The sequence below is a fragment of the Chelonia mydas genome, chromosome 10 (assembly GCF_015237465.2).
Source record: "Chelonia mydas isolate rCheMyd1 chromosome 10, rCheMyd1.pri.v2, whole genome shotgun sequence".
Lineage (NCBI taxonomy): Eukaryota > Metazoa > Chordata > Testudines > Cheloniidae > Chelonia > Chelonia mydas.
In genome coordinates this window covers 54,489,602-54,510,462 of record NC_051250.2, presented here as the reverse complement: position 1 = coordinate 54,510,462, position 20,861 = coordinate 54,489,602, and the positions used below count along the sequence as shown (strand labels likewise).

The 20,861-nt window shown below is 39.2% G+C and overlaps 1 protein-coding gene across 2 annotated transcripts in view; it reads left to right on the top strand.

Annotated features, from left to right (window-relative positions):
* The window catches only part of FAM189A1 (family with sequence similarity 189 member A1), a 383,608-nt gene that overhangs the window by 320,333 nt on the left and 42,414 nt on the right, over nucleotides 1-20,861 (top strand). For both annotated transcript variants that reach the window (XM_037910747.2, XM_043523432.1), the window contains one exon: nucleotides 11,465-11,572. In XM_037910747.2, coding sequence (XP_037766675.1) covers nucleotides 11,465-11,572 — 108 coding nt within the window. The remainder of the gene's footprint in view (nucleotides 1-11,464; nucleotides 11,573-20,861) is intronic.

Here is a 20,861-nt window from a genome sequence, read left to right as displayed (position 1 = left end):
GATTAACTGTTGGCAGCACTTGACAGAACACAGCAGCACAAAATGTGACTTCTGTCTGTTTAAATTGTCAGGGATCCCACAAAGGACTTGAGGATTTTCAAATCATAGCTTGCAGAGCCTCTTCTGTGAATCATTTAACCTTTCCAAGTAGCAGCCTAATTTTAGCTTCTTTTGTAGGTATATGCTTGTATGTCATCCACGCAGAATTCTGTGTGCAGGAACTGCTTCCAGCAGAGGCCGACTTCATAGCTTGGGGTCTCTGCCAGGCTGTGTTTCCATAACTCTGGAAAATGTGTGGAAAAATGGAAGATATAGTAGTACGTTTTTAGATGTGTTTGTTCTGCTTGCATAGCCAGCAGTACTTGTTTCTATACTGCAGATCAGCTTCAAAACCCTGATCTATGACTGATTTTTATATTTGTAAGCTAAAGCCTCCTCCTTTACGTGAGCTGTAGGGAGACTAGGGCTCAGTGTGTGATCATCCATGCAACAATGAACAAACAAAATCTATGTTTAGTGACAGTTAAGGTTGTGGATGAACCCATCCAATCCACCTAAAACCATAAAAGCAAGGAAATAAGAAGTCAAGGGAGAAAGCTTGTGAATTCTATCAATAAAATACTCCATACGGCTTTCACTTATTGATATCTATTGGAAATGGAAGTAATACATACTACAACTTAATCTGACTTGCCACGAGAACTTTAAAATTTACATTTGGGAGGGTGAGTAAATGAGATGGAGAACAAAAAGAGTGACACTTCCACTCCTGTTTTTCACGTACCTCATCATTAATAGTTCTATCGCATAATTACTACAATTTAGACCTGGTGAAAAAAAATCACACACAAATTCTGCAAAATATTTCAAACAATTTTCACAGCAAATTTTATTTTTGGTGGAATAAATGCTAAATAAAATGAACATTTTGTTTAACTTCAAACTGAATTTTTTGTTTCATTTTGAATTTTTAAAAATTTTAATCAATATTTGTGAAACTTTTTTATTTCAACAAATCTGCATTTATTGACAAAAATTGTTTAAAAAACGTCTACCAACTCTAGACTGTAAACATATGAACATCTATAGCTGATTTTTTTCAAACACTGAAATCTTTCTATTGGCATTTTCTTGGGGTATATGATGCAGCTCCCCCAGAGCAGTCTATTCTATACACAAACAAGGATGATAATATTCACCAACAATAAGGGTCTTACTAGGTAGTGGGTTTCAGGGAAAGAGAGACACACACTTTTTGCTGTCTGTGTAACAGTAGCCACCAGATTAGTTGACAACCCCTAGTTTAGCCCCATGGAAAGTTTGAGCAAACTTTTTCTTAGGTTTTGAAGGTCACACAGTGATTTTTTTTCTTTTTCAGTGTTTTGTATTTTATTAGAAACACTTCATACACTCAGCAGCTAACCCATATTCGTACTGTGGCAGCATTACTGAACAAGATTTTTGCCATCTGTTTGATACAGCAAATGACTTGTTTTTTTATATTTCCCCTTGAGACCTATATCCTGAATTTGATCCCCATCATTAAATGATTCAGCTTGTTTGCTGGCTTTACAACACACTTCATAGAAAGCCTACTAGTAGGGACAACAGAGAGCCACTGGGGACACAATGACACAGACTTACAGTAATGCACCATTTAGTTAGCCAAAAATCACACCGTCATCTCAGGGTCACAATCTCCACACATCAATTTGCCGCACCTTCTTATGTGCAATATCCCTTTCTTTGTTGTAAGATCAAGGCAATACTTAACAAGGCGGGTGTATCTACCCCAACATGGTCTGGCAGAATCAGATCAATAAAAATGGTTATTCTCCTTAGAATTTGGTATTTGCTCCAGATGCTGTCACTTCTTATTGATGAGAGATTAGGATCTTGGAGAGGTTGCCTATATATGGAAACTGTGCTATATAATTCAGGTCATTTTAATAAACTTATCTTTTTTATATCTGAATTTCAAATGAAACAAGGACCTAAGAAATATTTAGCTATTTTGAAACTCTGGGGTAAATCTTGAAGAATATAAAACAATGAGTTAAACTCCACCTTTTTCCCCCTCCCCCAACTCACCCCTTTTTCCACATAGAAAACATTTTCATCTAGCTCATCTAATATAACTTTCAAAATTAGGTGGATTATGGGAATTGGTTGCCCCGTGAATGTCTTTGCCTGAGGGTCTCTGTTCCTTTGAAGAATTATATTTAACTTTTGATCTTCTCCTATGCAGCTTCTCTGCATATCTCCAACTGTGACATTTTATAGGACCACAAATCAGTGAGACTAACATTTCTTACTCTTTTGAAGCAGTTTTGAACTCTCAAGGATATAGCAGCAGCTTTATTTCAACAATTTACAAACTCCTAAGTGTGCCTGGGACTGTAATGGAGGAGATAGCACAGGAAGGCTTCTGTGAGAAAGAAATCCCTTGGCATTAGCTGTTAATGGTATAAAGGAACTATAGGAAGCAGTCTAAATTTGGGAAACCAATTAAAGGATTATTCATAAAAATAAATATTCTGCTCCTTTCTCTGTAGATCTATTTAGCTCTCGGGCAAGAGGGTGAGTATGTAAGGAGGTGGTAGGATTTGGGAGGACTGCACAAGGTGTGCACATCACTTGTGTGCTGTGAGATTCAGTTCTGTGGGCTCCATGTGTGACCACATCAAAGGGGGCCAGTGATCCACACAGAGGGGGCATACCAAAGGCCTTGGGGGCTACTTCTGCCGGATAAACAGAAGCACAGCATAAGGTCTTATCAGCCAGTTTGAGAGTAGCAAACTTGTACCAGTATCAGGCTGTTTACAGCATTGCTTTAGCTGCCTCTTTCTGATCATAAGCCTTATTCCCAACCATTTGCAGAGATCCTCCACACACAGCCAAGATACCTGGACTGGGCTCTAGGGACTGGGCATGCCCCAAAGCATATCTGGCCGCAGCCTCTGTTCTAGGAATCTTGCCTCCTGAATGCAAGAAACACTAGGCAGTTTGGACTCCCTGCTCCTGGTATTGTCTACTGCCTTTTCAGAGATCATTAATTCAAACTGCCTGATTGCAAACCCTTACTGACAATGAGAGATCTCACCACAGTTATGTGTTTAGTAATAATCAGTAAAGTTAAGATTTTATCATGGTTATTTTTAAGACAGGGCAATAAACAAAAATTCACAGAAGCCCACGATCTGTCCCTGACTTTTACTAAAAATAACTGAGACCAAATGGGGGCTATAGTTTGGCTATAATAAGATTGCATAGCATGCAGTGGCCATAAGTTTATAGATTTAGGCATTCTCAGGCCAGAAAAGGATCATTGTGATTATCAGGTCTGACATCCAGTAAAGTACTGGCTGTAGGATTTCGTGGAATTAGTTTCTGTTTTATATAGAGCACATCTTTTAGAAAAATTTCCACTGGTGAAGAATCTACCGTAACCCTTAGTAAGCTGTTCCAATGGTTAATTACCTTCACTGTTAAAAATTTTCACCTTGTTTCTAGTCTAAGTTTATCTAGCTTCAACTTCTAATAATTGAATCTTGTTTATACCTTTCTTTGCTAAGTGAGGAGCCCTCTACTATCAAATTTCTGTTCCCCCTGTAGGTACTTATAGATTGTGATCAAATCACTCCTTAACCTTCTTTTTGATAAACTAAATAGATTGAGCTCCTTGCGTTTGTGACTATAAGGAATGTTTTTTCCAATCCTTTTAATCATTCTTTGGGCTCGTTTCTGAATCCTGTCCAAGTTATTGAATTGGGGACACCAGAACTAGATGCAGTATTCCAGTAGCAGTTACACCAATGCCAAATACAAAGATAATATAACCTACTTACTCAATATTCCCGTTTATTCATTCAAGTATCACATTAGTCTTTTTGGCCACTTTGTAGCACGCGGAGCTCATATGGATTAGCCACCATAACCCTCCACTCCTTTTCAGAGACACCACTTCCCAGGATAGTCTGCCATCCTGTAGTACGGCCTGTGTTGTTTGTTCATAGATGTATGACCACATTTTTAAATCTAATCCTGTGTCCTAGCTGGGAACAAAACTGCAGCGATAGCAATTCTCAAAAAGGCCTTCACCTTAGTTATGGGCCTTTTGCATCTGAAAAAGGAATTCTTGGCAAGATGGGCATGCTTGCTTTGTGCCATAATTTCTGCCCCAAACATCTAATTTAACCTTGAAAAGCAATCTGAGCCACATTAAAAGAATGCAAAAAAGAGGCAAACCAGAGAGATCGTGGGAGTGGAGAAACTGAGAGGGATGTGATTCCTTGTAGAAGCACTTGGCTACTTGGAATCAGCTACTCCTCCAGTGATCAGCATCTGGAGAGCCACCAAAAATTAATGAGGCTATTGTTCTAAAGGAGTTAGATATGAATAAAAATTAAGCACTGGTTTCTGTGAGGTCCTAGAATAATTCCCAAAGAAGACTCAGAAAACTGACAGATCCAGAGTAGACAGCAGCTCTTGGGTTATGTGCTGTTCCTGGAGTTTGCAGAGTGGGAAGGAGGAAGAAAGGGAATAATTTTAACCTTTTTCTTCCCTCTCTACATGTGGTAAGGGGTGGGTCATGGTTGAAGGTGACTTATAGAATACTATAAATCAAATGCTAATGATTCATGTAAGATTTGTTCTACTGGTGCTTGACCTTTCTGTATTACCTGTACTTTTAGTGGCACCAATGTCACTGTTGTTCCATATTTTATACGCATCTCTTTATTCTATAGCCTGAGCTTCTGCTATCTAGTTTTGAAAGTATAAACTATGACAAAATCATGCTTTATACTGAAAATAGATTTATAGTATTTATAGTGATTTATAGTATTTGGAGTGGAGAGAATACAATATTTTACGACTCTGCACTTTGTTATGGGCTTTAGCCATCCATGTATTACCTTTTTCTATAGAAAGAATTCCTAAAATCCAGATATAACTGGGCTAATATCCATTAGATATTTCAATCCATGCTCTATAAGATGCCAGTAGCAGGCAGTTGAATCGTCTAGAACTCTAGATTATTACATAACTCAACAATTATAACAACAAAAAACTATTGGTTGACTAAAACATTGAAGTAATTGTATATTAAACATTCTAGCAGCCTGAATCCCTAGTGCTTCTGAACTAGCATGCTTTTATAATTTTTGTCATCTGGCACCTTTCTATTTAACACAATCTGTGTTTTTCTTTAGAAGTACTAATTGTACAGGTTCTGTTATGTTTTCTGTGTTTCATTTCTTTTCATACCTGGAATGAACTTTGCTTAACATGAGTTAACCTGAAGTTTGCCGAAAAGTTCACACATCCATCAATAATCTTCATAAACACAGTGAAGTATTTGTGAGAACAAGATTTATTTGGGGGCTTTCTTTTCCCCTGTTAATAGGAATTCGGGGTTTATAGTATGCCTTTCTCTTTATCTGTTAGCAGATAAATAAAACACAGTGTGTGAGCTGCTGTCTGCTTTCGTAATTACTCCTGAGAGCATTCTGTGCAAAAAAAATTAAAAATTCCGCACACAGTATTTTAAAATTCTGCAAATTTTATTTGTCAGATAAATGTGGAGGCTGCAGCATGGCTTTGGGAAGTACAGACCACTGGCTGCACAGAGGTGGGAGATCACTGTGCAGCTTCCCCCCCAACCCCCTGGAACATGGACTCAGCAGTGAGGCTGCACCCAACCCTGACACAGTGCAAACAGATGGCCACAGGTTCGAAAGAAGGCCTGGTCAGTCCTTTTACTACCAGGTTTAAGTCCCATGTGGGAGTGGAAAGCCAAGTTTGTGGCAAGAGTTTTACTATATCCTTAAGGAACCTTCTGGTAGTTGGATGTCACAGATGGTGGACTGTCTACTGGATGGTGGAAGGCTGTTATAGCCTCTAGGTGGACTCTAAAAGAGGTTATAAACAGTCGTGATCTTTTTAGGGCCAGTGTACAGTCTAAGTTGTGTGTAAGAGTCACAGACATCCCAACAAATCTCCCCGACATACACCAAATCCGAAATCTGGACCATTTTTGCAGTTAGGTACATCATGCTGAGGATTTTCTGCTGTGTAATAATACCTCTTTGCTTACTTACCTCTCAGTGAAAACGGCCTTCCTGATAGTGATTACTTTGGCCAGGAGAATAGGAGAAATAGTGTCTCTGAGGGCACATCCCCCCTATATGGTATTCTTTCAGGACAAGGTTATGCTAAGACCATATCCAAAATTTGTTCCTAAAGTAATCTTCCCATTTCACATGAACCAGTTGATTCATCTTCCAACTTTCTGTCCTAAGCCTCACCGAGACAACAGAGAGGTTATATCACATACCCTAGATATCAGAAGGGCCATAACCTTCTACCTGGACAGAACAAAGTCCATAAGGAAGTCCCCCACTTTTCCTCTCCATTGGGAAAATATCCAAGGGCTCAGCAATATCGGCCCAAAGGCTTTTCAGGTGGGTCTCAAATTGTATCAGACAATGTCACCAAATCAGCAATATGACCCCCTCTGAATACTATTTGTACACACTCCACAAGGTCGATCTCCTCATCCATTGCCTTCTTCAAGAATGTCCCAATCTCAGAGATTTATAGAGCAGTGCATAGGGACACTCCTCAAAGAAGAAAAAGTTACTCACCTTGTGCAGTAATGATGGTTCTTCAAGATGTGTGTCCGTATGGGTGCTCCCTTCTACTTTGGAGTTCTTATCAATGACTCTGCAGTACAGAAGAAACTGTGGGGGGTTAGACCATGCATGCTGGCTAGCCTCATGGTAGGGCACGAAGAGAGACAGCGCATATGCTGGCCTAATGGACACCGCTACCAAAATTCTCCGATCAGCAGCACAGGGACACAAGCACACCTACTGTGGAGCACCCATATGGACACTCATCTCAAAGAACCATCGTTACTGCACCAGGTGAGTAACTTCTTTATCTGTTTAGACTTGAAATTAGATGAAGGTTTCTGACCATCAGAGGAGAGAACTTTTGGAATAGCCTTCCAAGGGAAGTAGTGGGGGCAAAAGACCTGTCTGGCTTTAAGATTAAACTTGATAAATTTATGGAGGAGATGGTATGATGGGATAACATGATTTTGGTAATTAATTGATCTTTAAATATTCATGGTCAATAGGCCCAATGGCCTGTGATGGGGTGTTAGATGGGGTGGGATCTGAGTTACTACAGAGAATTCTTTCCTGGGTATCTGGCTGGTGAATCTTGCCCATATGCTCAGGGTTTGGCTGATCGCCATATTTGGGGTCGGGAAGGAATTTTCCTCCAGGGCAGATTGGAAGAGGCCCTGGAGGTTTTTCGCCTTCCTCTGTAGCATGGGGCACGGGTCACTTGCTGGTGGATTCTCTGCTCCTTGAAGTCTTTAAGCCATGATTTGAGGACTTCAATAGCTCAGACATAGGTGAGAGGTTTTTCGCAGGAGTGGGTGGGTGAGATTCTGTGGCCTGCGTTGTGCAGGAGGTCAGACTAGATGATCATAATGGTCCCTTCTGACCTTAGTATCTATGACTCTGTGAATCTGGTGACCTTTTCAGAGAGGAGGAAAGTTTCTTGCAGTCATAGACCCCAGTTGAGCATAGTACTTAAGCAGGTGCTGAGCTCAGTGGGTGAAATCCTTACCCCACTTCAGTCCCTTTATGCTGTGTTAAGGGCTGGAATGGCCTGATAGGGGCACAGCACTGTGGAGTTTCTGAGCAGTATTGTGGCCCCTAGAGCAGCCCAAGGAATCTGCTGTTAGTCATACAGGGCTGTCTAAGTTTTGCTGGAGGCTTTTCCAGCCCCTGAAACACCCCAAGATCAGGATGGTGCAAAGATGTCTTAAAATTAAAGCCACCTTACCCTGCCCCTACCCACTGTCCTGGGCTGCAAGTTGTGTGCTGCACCTCAGTTAGAGAGAGAGCACAGATTTCACCCAGTAGGTTTTTAACACATACTTAGTTATGCATGTGTTTTAAGTGATTTACTGAATCAGGGCCTTGAGAAGTCAGCAAGAGAGTTGTCCTGTACGGGATTTATTGTGGCTGCTTTGATATTCCTGCTTCACCAAATCCTTTAGTACAAAGCTCAGGTTTGATTTTGGGGTTTATGGGTGAGCTGTTCAAATCTTGTTTGGTGATTTCTTTCTTTACAGGTGCCTGTATTCTATAGTAGGAACTTTGTGAGGATCCAGGTCATACTGTGTGCTCTGCAAATCTTATTTGTGTTTTTCTATATTTGACTTGACCTGTCATTCATATCTTTACATTGATCTTTTAGACTTGGAGCTACTTCAGATTGAGAAGTCATTATTTGACATTCTTCATAGATGCTCCTTGTGCCTCCTTTTTTCTGAAATGTTGCTTTTGGGAGTGGGACAGACAGGGATTGAAATTTTCCCTCCCTATGCATGTTATATTTTTTGCTCTCTGTTGCAAATTTGTATAGTGTTAAAGGATCAGAATAAGCAAGCAGTTTTGAAACAGCAGACTTTTCCATTTTTACCTGCAGTTGGACAAAGAACAATGTTGTTATTAGACCTGGTTGGAACTCTTTCAAAGAGATTTCATTTTATCAAAGCTGAAATGTTTCACAAAGATATATCAATTTCAACTAAGTTTTGGGAGGGGTAGGGAGTAGTTAGGATCTTAGCCACTGGTGTGAAATGTGGGAGAGACACAGGTTCAAGTCCCTTCTCTGCCTGATTTAGAGTGATCTGGGATGAAAAACTCTGCTCTCAATAAGGCAGAGTAGGGACTTGGCTATGGATCTCCCACATCCCAGGCCAGTGCCTTAGGGACCAAGCTACTCACCCACAGATCCGTTCTTTCTGAATCAAAAAGCTCAATTAGAGTTTCAGTTGGAAAATTGATATTTTCACATCGTTCCATTTTAGCAAAAACATTCTAAAGGTTTTGGTTTTCTTTCAGTGTGGAGTGAAATCAAATTTTGAAATCTCAAAAGTTTCAATGAAACAGAATTGTCCTAGAACACCTCTAATTAATATTAGCTTTACTCATTACTGAATTTCTGACTTGAGCATAGGAGGTATTAATCTGCACATGTGAATTAATAAGACTTTTGGGTTCCACCTGGACTACGGAACATAATAACAATGGAGGCTATCTTGATTCTATCACATCAGTTTTTATTATTACATGTCCAGACTTACAAGCCCATATTTTCAAAGCCTGGAGCTACTTTTGGCTCCAGTATGGGCAGTTTTGCACTTGCAATCTTTTATATGTGCAAATGGTGGCATTTACTAAGTACTTTGATTTATGGTGTCACTTGGTTGCGAGGAGGTCTACAAGACATCAGTTGCACCTGTAAATTACTGCAGGTACATTATGAAAGTCTGTTGCACAAGGATGGTCAAATTTTGCTCTCATTTTCACCTGTGTAAATCTGAAGTCATTCCATTGGTTGATGGTGGGTCTCTTCTTTGTTGGAGAGCAGATTGCTGTGTGGGTAATGAAAGAGATAGAAATTATTAAACTGAAAGTCAGCAATAGTAAGTTTTTAGAGATGATGATGTCAAATGTAGTATTCCATGAATATCTGTGTATTCTTTAGAGTCTGCTGCGTGTTCTTCCTCACATTCTGAGTTTTTAGTGAGGGATGTGTGGATTTCTGAATCCATGAACTGTACAGTTTATATTTCTGCTTGGGGATACAAACAGCATATTATAATTATTGTAATGTATACTACTTTGGTGAACCTGCTCTAGAATGTTGTTGTTTAGGGGATTTTCACTTGAATATGCTCCTCTGATGGCACCAAGTTTCTTGTTCCTGGTCATTGGCACTCCTCTCCCTTTCAATCATGTGTCTTTCTCTCTCCTGCTCATCACCTGGGCTCACCTCTGGAGCCCAGAACTTTCACAATCTTTCCTTCTCCTCTTTTTGTGCCACCTGCTTACCAGCTGAATATCTGCAGCGCCTCCCCAGTTTACCCCATTAAAGTATCCTGATACTCTTGATGTTTGTCAGTGCATCCTTTTGCTTGAACTAGTCCTCCTTCACTTCCATATTGTGGGGAGGGAGAGGGAGACGGAGACTGGCTCTCTTCCTGCCTATCTGCTGTGGACCCAACTGATCCATTATTCCCATGTGCCAGCCAGCTGCCTGAGAAGCCAGCAAACAGCTGAGCAGAGCAGCAAGAACAGATCCAGCTCAGTGTATCCTGTTAAGTGACTGGAACTTACTGACCTATTTGCTGGATTTCGTGTGCTTCCCAGGGGTTGGCAGATTTCCATTTTCAAATGCTGGTCACTTGGGGAGTATGTAATTAAGATGGCAACGATAAATTTGCATCTGTTGGTACTTTTGTTTCAGACTTGCTTCAGCCAACAAGATAGCAGTACATTGGTTTACAGCATGTAAGTTATTTAGCTATTGGAAGGGACAGAAATGTCATAGTTTTTAAGATTAAGACTTAGATTCTCCAGAATGTTCTTTATCCATTGAGTTCTATTGTCCCCTGTTTAACAGGGTTTTTTTCCAAATATCTGCCATGAACCACTTTCACCTCCTGGCCATTCAGTTCTTTACAAGCATCACTGTGCTTGCAGCAATATAACCCAATAGGTAGATCAGCTGTGCCGCAGCTGCACAATTACTAAATATGGAGAAAGTATATTAGCTTATTAATTTTGTGTTGATATTGTAAATCACAGTTATCTTCCTCCAGTGTTAGACACACTACATGCAAATCAGGTGGCTCTAAGAACTGGATACATTTTAAAAATTACAAATGTATTGGGGAAAATGCTGCTATTTTAATTTCAAGTATTTTTAAATCTGGGCAGTATATTATTTAGTTCTGTTTTTTTCTTTTAAGTGCCTGTTGTTATTGTTCTTCAAAAGATATCATTGTGCAGTTACTAACTCAACACAACGTAACAGACCTAGATGGACTCCTTTTGTCTTTTGCCGTCTTTCTGGGTTTCCATCATGCTATTCCAGAGGTGCAGACTATCTGGAATAAGAGTATACCACTCTTTATTCCTCATCAGTTTTTCTATTGGCATTTTTAAAAGCAAATAAAATTCTAACTTGTATGTTTAAAATACTGAAAGCAATTAAATTGGCCATTGTATTTCTAAAAATTAGAAGTCAGACTCATATTCTCTTTCTGGCAACAGTGTGTTGGATTTTGTACCCAAGAAAAGCTGTAGTAGTTTGTGTAACATCAGTGGAGTGTGGATCCAAAAACATTTTAAAAAACATTTTTAGTGCTCAGCTGCTTCTCTGGATAATAGTTTTCTTTTTTGTTTTTAGTATGTGTATTTGGGATAACAGAAAGGTTACATGCTGAGCGAATTGTACAAAGCTAATTAAGATTATATCAAATAGATAACAATTGACAGCATTTATTTTCAAATCTGCTAAAAATATTTGCAATCCTGTCATGTGTATCACCAAGATAAGAAGTGACATTGTGCTGTTTGTCTTTTCACAGGATCTATTGTTCAGCGTGTGTGCTCTCAATATCATCTCCACAATTGTCTGTGCTTTGGCAACTGCAATGTGCTGCATGCAGATGGTTTCTTCTGATGTTTTGCAAATGGTGAGTGCATTTTAATGATCGTTATATTCTCTCTGTGAATATATCTGTATGTTATATTCAGATATATTTACATGTATGTATAAATCTCCCCACTGTATTTTCCACTGAATGCATCCGATGAAGTGAACTGTAGCTCACGAAAGCTTATGCTCAAATAAATTTGTTAGTCTCTAAGGTGCCACAAGTACTCCTTTTCTTTTTGCGAATACAGACTAACACGGCTGCTACTCTGAAACCTGTTGTTTATGTATTTGTAATTTATACAAATGTAAAGTCAATGATGGTTGATGGTGGTATAAAAGTTTTGTCTTGAAGAGAGATTTTGAAACTAAGAGGTGACCATTAGCTTTGCAAGTAACAAGGTTCAATTTTCAGCTATCGCACTGTCTGTATAATCTAGGCAGCTGTCCATTAGTGTCTCATCTGTAGTAGAGGGCATACACACAAAGCAGCAACAGCTATATGTGCAGTCATACACTTTGGTATGCTGCACAGTGTTAGAAGGAAGGACTGGCACAACTAGTTACACAGGCATAGTTTAAAAGTCCCGTATAAGCTGGAAAAAATAACAATGAGTTTGAACTGGTTACAGAAAGACAACCATGTGCCAGTGTAGGCCACTGGCTGGTGCAAAATACCGTTAGCTGCCATTTTTACTGCATTTTAATCATGTGATAAATGGATACAAAACACCTTTACAGTCAAATGTGCCAGCAACTGGTTACAAACTTAATCAAAAGATTTTGTGTGTATGGAGCCATAGGTAATTGGTGGGGGAGAGTGAAGTGGTGGTGGTGGGATATATTTATTAGTAGGTGCAGTGCAGTCATGGCTCCAAACGTGCACAATAAATGCAGTTTTTCATTGGTGCATAACATAAGTTGTGCATATATGTATGTGTGTGTTTATAAATGGACATACAGTGCTTGTTCCATAATCCTTCTTTCATGTCATAAACAGCATTGAGAAAGAGTTCTCTCATTTCAGCACATGAGACTGTGTGTGTAAAATATTAATCATAAGAAGACTTTTATTATATGGTGTATTTTGTACAGAACAGGTACAGGTACAGGTCTGTTTTTTTCCTTCACTGATCTCAGGCTGCAAGATGCCTGATAACTAAAGGTCCTGATCACAAAGGAGTTTTCTCACCTTTCAATAATGAATGGGAGAATAACTGATGCTCAGACCTGATAAGATCAGTCTGTCCAGCATAACAATAATGTCATGCACGCAGGAATGTAGGCATGAATATTCAGAGAAGTTTAACTCATGATTGTTTTATGTCATTTAGCAGCACATTTCTCTGGAACAAAAACATACAGATGACAATGTTCCCACTGGAATATTAAAGTGCTTGGTTGCTCTTCTTTTCCCGATGGCCATGATTAGCCTGAAGATTATTCATTTCCCTAGTCTCTGAACCACAATCAATACTTTTTCTTTCTGATCCCCTTTTCTGAAAAGCATGTACAAAAAAGATAGGAACTTGAATAGGAAATAAAATGAGTTTGCCTTGGAAATGTATATATTTTTCTCTCCCTTTTCCCACTTTCCTTTTCTCTTTTTCTTTGTTCTCTCTCTGATTCTCCATTTTGAGTCTCTTTTACTCATCTTCTGTTCTGCACCTTGTTTCTGTTTTGTCTCTTCCCTTATATTTATCTTCCAATTCTACATGTTTTCTAGCTGTCCCATATTTCTTTCTTCTCGTGGCCTTAGACATCCTTCTTCTATTTTTCTTGCTTTCAGAGACAAGAGGTCCTGAAGAGCCTATCTTTCCTCTCCTCAAGGTATCCATATTTTTTCCTATTTAACCCTGATATTTTTCCCTCTCTTCCTTTCCTTCAGCTTTCTGGGGCCAGATCCTCAGCTAGTGTAAACCAGCCTAACTACACTGAAGTTACACTTTCTTACATTAGCTGCACGTCTGGCCCAGAGGTTTTCTTTGCTTTTCACTGTCCTAACCCCACAAAAACTGGGTCTTATTCACACAAAAACTTTTAACCAAGTTTGTTTCTCTTCTTTCCTCGGTAGGCTCCCCAGTCTGATTCACTTCCTTGCTTACAAGTTAATGTTCCCTGTTTCTGCTGCTTCTTCCTCCTCACTAAAGCACAACACATCTCTGTTGCCATCTTGTGACAGGAGGGTTTCACCTTGGCAGTGTTAAGATAGTAACATGGGGAAATGCTTGCAGTTGTAGATGAAAATTATTTAAATATTATAACATATTTCACTCAGTGCTCTGTTATTACTCAGTAGAATAGATAGATCCTCCTCCTGTGCCAATAAAATATACTACTTCATTACCATCCATAATCAGGCTGCAGGGAACAATCCTGCACTGATATAAACTATACATAATAAACTATATGGTCCAATCTGTCTCTTCTGTGATTTTCTATTCTGCATTAGTTCCTTGCCCCAAAAGTTAGCCAGATGGAAAGAACTTCTTATTTGTTATCAGGACTCCATAGTGGGCTTTGGATAACAGCTGTTGATAATGATGGTAGCTTTTTAAATCACATTATATAATTCTGTTGTAGTATCCAATTTTCCCAGTGGATGATGTAATTCCCATATGCTATAGGTGTTCTCTTGCTTAGCAACAGAGAGCTTAACAAATCTGCAGCTATGCTTCATGAATCTTCTTCTTTCTTTATGGCTTGTGCATACAATAGTTATCCAGATGCACATGTTGAAACTCACTGTATTTTATTGCATTTAGACATTTATATTATGTACATTTGATGAGCTGATCTTGGATGAGTTGTCCAGAAATGCTACATATTTGTACCAACCTTTAGGGTAAATTTGCCTGTGAATTTGAAGATCTTTAGTTGTTAAAAAAACCAAACCTGTACTTTCAAGCCTTAAGGAAAATCTGTTAGTTCTAGTTTTCTGCTAACAGCTCCCTCCTTGGAATCACAAGTTTAAAACCCATAGATTTTTGAATCACAATAAACAATTCTGCCATCTATACCTAAAGGTATAAAACTGAACTGGCAGCTCCACAGGAGTTCATCAATATGAGCATAAATAAATGTTTCCAGTTGTCCTCACAGAGACTTCTTTTTTTTTTTTTTTAACTGTCTAGGCAAGGAAACTGATCACAAATAATCCTAAACTCAATTAACTTCTTTGACCATAAACTTTAAGCTTTTCATTTGTTCCCATATGTATAGCAAGAATAAGCATGTGAAGTCAAAGACCTTGACGGAATGCATGGTGATTACACACTTGCCTCTATTATTCATTGCTTGGAGTCTAACAGTGCCACCTTCTTGATATTTTTTTTCTAATCCAGTATTGCTTATCGCAAACTAGGCTCTCCTTGCTTTTTATATGTGCTCTTTTCAAATGTCACTTTTTTCATTTAATTTTACATTTGCTTATGATAGTCTCATAATTGATTTTGGGTGATGTTCAAACACCACCTGTCTGTTCAGTGCTGTTACTTACTTGTAAGCAATGTTTAAACTGTATATTTTAAATTACATTTAGAGCTCTGTTTTTTGCATTATCCCCCAACTCTTTTAAAATAATCCTCTCTCCAAATTCAAATTTCTTAGGGACAGATTTTGATTCTCTTTATCATCTAAAGTAGTACCTTGCTCTGCAGGAAGCTGCATATAAACTTTTAGGGCAGAGATCATCCTTCCATTACTTGTGGTACAGAGGCTAACAGCGTGAGGCCCAGTTCCTGATTGGGGCCTCTTGATGCTAGCAAAATTCAAATAGTAAATAATAATAATCAAGGAATAAATGTACCAGAACCTTGGCCTTTGATTAGGATTAACCCCTTTTTTAAAACAATTCTAAAATTCTGCACATGGCTACCTTCAGCATGACCTTGTCTGTTTGATGCTGTATCACTGACTCAGTTTTCAATGCTATGTGCTGGATTCCAAACAAAAAGGCTTTCAACTGCGTCGATAGGCCCAGTATTTTTAACCCAAGAAATCCTGTATATTTCTGGTATTTCACTTATTTTTTGAACCTAATAAAACCTAAAAATAAGTTTGCTTAATTATAGTATATTGTGTTGCTTGATTTATTATCAGCTTAATTAAAATAAATGCACTAGAACAATACCTACCCCTTACATTTTCAAAGCAGTTTACAAGGATTTACCTCCACAGCTCCTGTTAAAGTCCGTAGACACATGTAGTTAACATCCTCCACAACAGTATGTATGTATGTACAGCATATGTTCCGTAATGCTTTATAACTCAAATATACACATGCGGGAGGGGGGTCTCACGCTTCACAGTTTCTGTAGGCCAGGTTTGTTACACCAGTGGCTCCTTGCCTTCCTTCATCATCACCACTAGCTCCCATTCCTGTCTTGTTAGTCTGTATTCGCAAAAAGAAAAGGAGTACTTGTGGCACCTTAGAGACTAACCAATTTATTTGAGCATAAGCTTTCATGAGCTACAGCTCACTTCATCGGATGCATTCTGTCTGTTTCAGCAACTCCCCCTGCCAGATATTCTGAGAGTCTCCCAATCCAGAGTCCCCATTCTCCCCCACCGTGGCAGAGTTTGTGTCCCCCCATTCCCCGATTTTCATCTATGCCGCCATTCCCCCAGTCTGCCCACATGACAGGGCTTTGTGTACCCTCTTGCCCTTTTCTCCCACACCAGGGTCCTCAATCTCCTGCCACTAGGGGTTCTGTATGCCTCCCATTACTCATGTTCCCCATTCTACCCCCATTGCCAGGGGCTCCGTCTGCCCCCATTCCCCACTTTCCCACCTCCCCCCCCCATGGGAGGGGCTCTCTGTTCACGCCCATTCCTCCCAACCCAGGGTTCCCCAATTTTGCCATAATAGGGATTCTTTGTGTGTCCCCCTCTTCCCCTCATACTAGAGTCCCCCATTCTCCCTTTAAGCCAGAGGCTATCTGTTCCCCCATTCCCTTCTTCCCCGTGACAGTTCTCAGGGGACCCGGGACAGCGAGTTGCCTTGTTACTACCTGCTTTCAGAGTGAGGGATTCTTGCATTTGCCTGGCAGATTATCAAATCCCTGACACCACCAGCCTTTCAGCCACTCAAGGCTATGCCAACCCTAACTTCTCCTTGCAGGTTAACAACAGAGGCACCCCAATCCCTGAGTCCCTTTGAATCATTCCCCTGTGATATTCAGCCCCAGAAACTGGCTACTCACAGAAATCCCAGATCCTCTGCTCCCGAAGGGGCAGTGTACCCCAGTTTACTACCTTTACCTTAAACCACACAGCACTTGTGTGCACTTCAAAATACATTTATTTAAGAAAAAATAAAGATTTAACTAGAAACAAGAGAGAATGGTGGGAACAAATGTCTGTAATACAAAACAAAATCACAAAATGTGAACCTGGGTCAACTGTTTTTAATAGTTACCATACTTATTAAATGGAGTAGGGTTTCCTCACAAAGTTCAGCCTGTTGCAGAGTTGGCTGGTTTCCCAAGAATGAGGGTCCAAACATTCATGAAAACATCCTTGCTCCACAAAGGTTTTCCCCAGTGAATGGATCCAGAATACATCTCTCTCCTCTGTCTTATACTGAAAACAGCCTTTTGTTTCCTTTTTTTAACCTTCTTGTGGTTTTGATTGTTTGCAGTTGCTTTTGGTGGTTTCCCATTCAAAGTCTTGGTATTGCACGAGGCTAAACAATTGGACCTTCCATCACCAGCTAAACAAGGCAGGGTGACAACTCCCCATTATCTGAGTGTGCCACATCTTATTATGATGTTATCCAGGTGTGCTTGGTGTCACATCTTCACAGCAGGGCCACCCATGCTCCCTATCAGGCCAGGATTCTGTTTCTCCCCATTCCTGTTCTCCATATCCTCCCCACCAGACCAGGGGCTCTGTTCTCCTGATTGCATTCTCCTCCCCCATGCCAAGGGTTCTATGTCTCCTTTCCCCAAATGTACCTTTCTTCCCCCTGGATTGGATGGGAGGAATGAACAGCTGGTTTCCTCTCTCTCCCACCATGGAACAGGCTTTGAGGAGGCAGGACTTTAGGAGGGAGAAAGGAAGCCTGCTTTTCTCCCCTTCTGGATGAGCATCCACCCCATGGCTCCCAGAGGGAGTGCAATTATTTCTACCCTGTGTGTTGGAGAGATAAGGCATTTAGGGGGTCAACATATTAAACTCTATTAGGAGGATGAGCAGGGTTATCGTTCTTCTGATAGCCGAAAATGGATGCTATCGACAAATGAAAATGACTTTTTGTCCCTCATTTCCCTACTTGCAATGCCCTGATTTTCCCCCAAAATCAATAGTCCATTCATTTCTAGAACATTCCCTTAAATATTGAAATTGATCAGATGTGACATTCCGTCATTATTGCATTGCATGAATACAGACAAATAGATTAATACCATTGAGTTGTGTGTAAGGCCTCACAAGCTCAGCCAATTGGATGTAATAGGTTATGATTTTATGCTTATTTAAATGTAAATTTTATATTTAATCAAGAGTTTAATTAAGGCATTTCAGGATACAGTTTACAGGGTATTTATTCACTTGTTACTTGGCTAAATTCTAACACACTTCTGAAAAATTACCCCTTAAAATGTTGCCATATATTCTTGTATGAGTGTCTTCAAAGATTCACTAACGTATCTTTCTGTTGGGATAATATTAAAGAACAACTTTGATTAATCAAATCTCATGATGGACATTTGGTAATCTAGAGTATTTTCAATGTAATAAATAGACATCAGAGGACATGACCCTATTGTATACCAGAGAACTCAAGATAAATGAAGTTTAAATATTCAAGATTGAATTGTATACATTATTTGCTGTTGTCATGATTGTCACTCTCCACATTAATAAGTTAACATCGTAGAAGTTTTTTAAAACCTCCCAAATCTCTCTCAGCGTCCTTGCCTGGCAGGTGTTCCATTCAGAACTTGCACCAATCAGTTTCTTATCACTTATTAGCTATGATTTTGTAAAAATAATTGATGTTTGTGTAACTAATAAAGGAATAATAGCACTATTAAGAACAAGCGATAGAACAAACAGATCTTTGGTGAGAGTGACACACACAACTCTGCTAATGGTATTAATTTCTCACCCGCAGATTTGTTGGGAAGATTGGCTAGTATTTTTAGTATGTTGTAATTTTATATTCCCCTTTTCTTTACTTTTGTACTGGCATACCAGTAATCTTGGGTTTGGGATTTTGTTGCCAAGGACCAGGTTTTGCTTACTGTATACCATCAAACAAAAAAAAAAAGCATTTGCTAATTGCAAACTAAATTAAAAGAAAATATGTTATCTTTCTCTGTAGCTGTGACACTCTGTTTCCCAGACCTGAAGAAAAGCTCTGTGTAAGCTTGAAAGCTTGGATCTCTCACCAACAGTCGTTGGTCCAATAAAGATATTACCTTACCCACCTTGTCTCTCTAACTTTTTGTTTAATAATTGCCCCTATTTTCTGTTCTCTAGTATATTTATAGAGAGTCTTTTAAAGGGATAAGGCCTTGTGGAGAGTCTCTCAACAGGCACTTTTTGGAGGGAAAAAATAGCCAATTTTAGGTGGTGGTTCTTGGATTGTGCTGTTAAAATTCAATTCTGTTTAACAAGAGAAATGCTCACAGAAGGAGAGAGACAAGAATAGCAAAAGATAAGAAAATGCAGCTTTTGTTTCTGATGTTTGCAGTTCAGGAACAGGCGCAGCATATGGCACAAGATCAAATTAGCCACTCTGGAACTCCAGTTTTACTCTCTGGGCTTGGAAGAATATTTTTCTAGGTTGCTCCTGTTTCAGTGTAGTCAGTTTGGATACTGGCACATTCCCCCCTCTCTCCTCTTTCTATTCCTGGGGGAATTCTGCACCAAAACATTAAACATTCTGTGCACAATATTTTAAAATGTTTCATATTTTATTTCTCAAAATAACAAAATATAATCCAGTTTCAATTATTTTGGTAATTTATTTCAAAATACCTGTCAGTAAATATGTTTGTAACAATACAGACAACAAAAAAGATTCAGGAAATAGATTGCTTACTAGGCATATGAATACAAAACTTTGAGTAATAATTCATTAAAACTACAATACAGAGACATATTTCCCACACCCTTCAAAAGCAGTGCAAAGGCTTGTGGGAGTGAGAGGTAATGGAGGAGCTGAGGGAGAGGGAAGTAATTGCTGGGAAGAAGCCCGGGAGTGAACCTGGAGGGTTGTTGGGTGTGGGTGGAAGAAGTATGGAATAGGGTTTTTTGTGGGAGGAGGGATTGTTAGGGAGTTCGGGAACCTCCTTCATGCAGACACTTCATGCTGACCGCTTGCCTCTCTCATTTAGTCAGGCATATCTGCTCTGTCCCCATGTGGGATTTTTTACCCATGAAAGCTTATGCCCAAATAAACTTGTTAGTCTTTAAGGACTAACTCATTGGACTCCTCATTGTTTTTGTCTTGAAAACATTTGGGTCTGTTGTTAAAACACTTGTCACTTGTCTCACTAGAAATTGTAAAAAAACCCTACTCAACAGTTCTTTGGGTTCAAGACAAACTCATTTGAAAGTATTCCTTAGATTCTGTGTGTCCTTTCAACAGCAATTTTACGTAACATGGTTATAGGTTAAAATTACATTTATCCACCACTTTCACCACTGTGGCCAGTTTAAGACTGTATCCTGGGCTAGGGGTCATCACAGTAGCTAATGCTTTCCTATGTAAAAGCACCTCTTGCACAGAGATGCTAATCAAGTCAAATGATATAAAAATTCTGTAATTTGAAGAAATGTCCATTAATGACCAGGCTGTCAGTACGAAAGATATTTTATTTGTATCTTAAGGCAGCTTTAAATTTACATCTTGATTAATGAATAGCTACTGCATTATAGGCAAAATAACATTGGAAATTGATTGTAACCATGCTAAAGTGTTAATTACGTCTACTCCAGACTTTCTTCAACTCCTAGAACATTGATATATTATCACTCATAAAACCAATGTTATCGTCATTGTGTATTCACCCTTTATCACCATCACCGTTATTAACAGTTCATCATGTAACTTATATGGTATCTGAAACAATCTCTTATTGTGTAAGGGAAATAAGTTAATGATGATTCACAAACCGTAGCATTTAATTACTGTTGTCATCAGCCATTATAATTCAGTGTGTGTGTCTTGTGAGGTTAACTGAACAAACTCTTTGCATTACCTAACTGAATATAGCAAATTGCATAACAAATTTTTATCATGCACTTGCATTCAACTTTTATGTAGTACAGTCATACCACCCTAGGCCGTAATCTTGAACGTGCTGCTTCAGTCAATA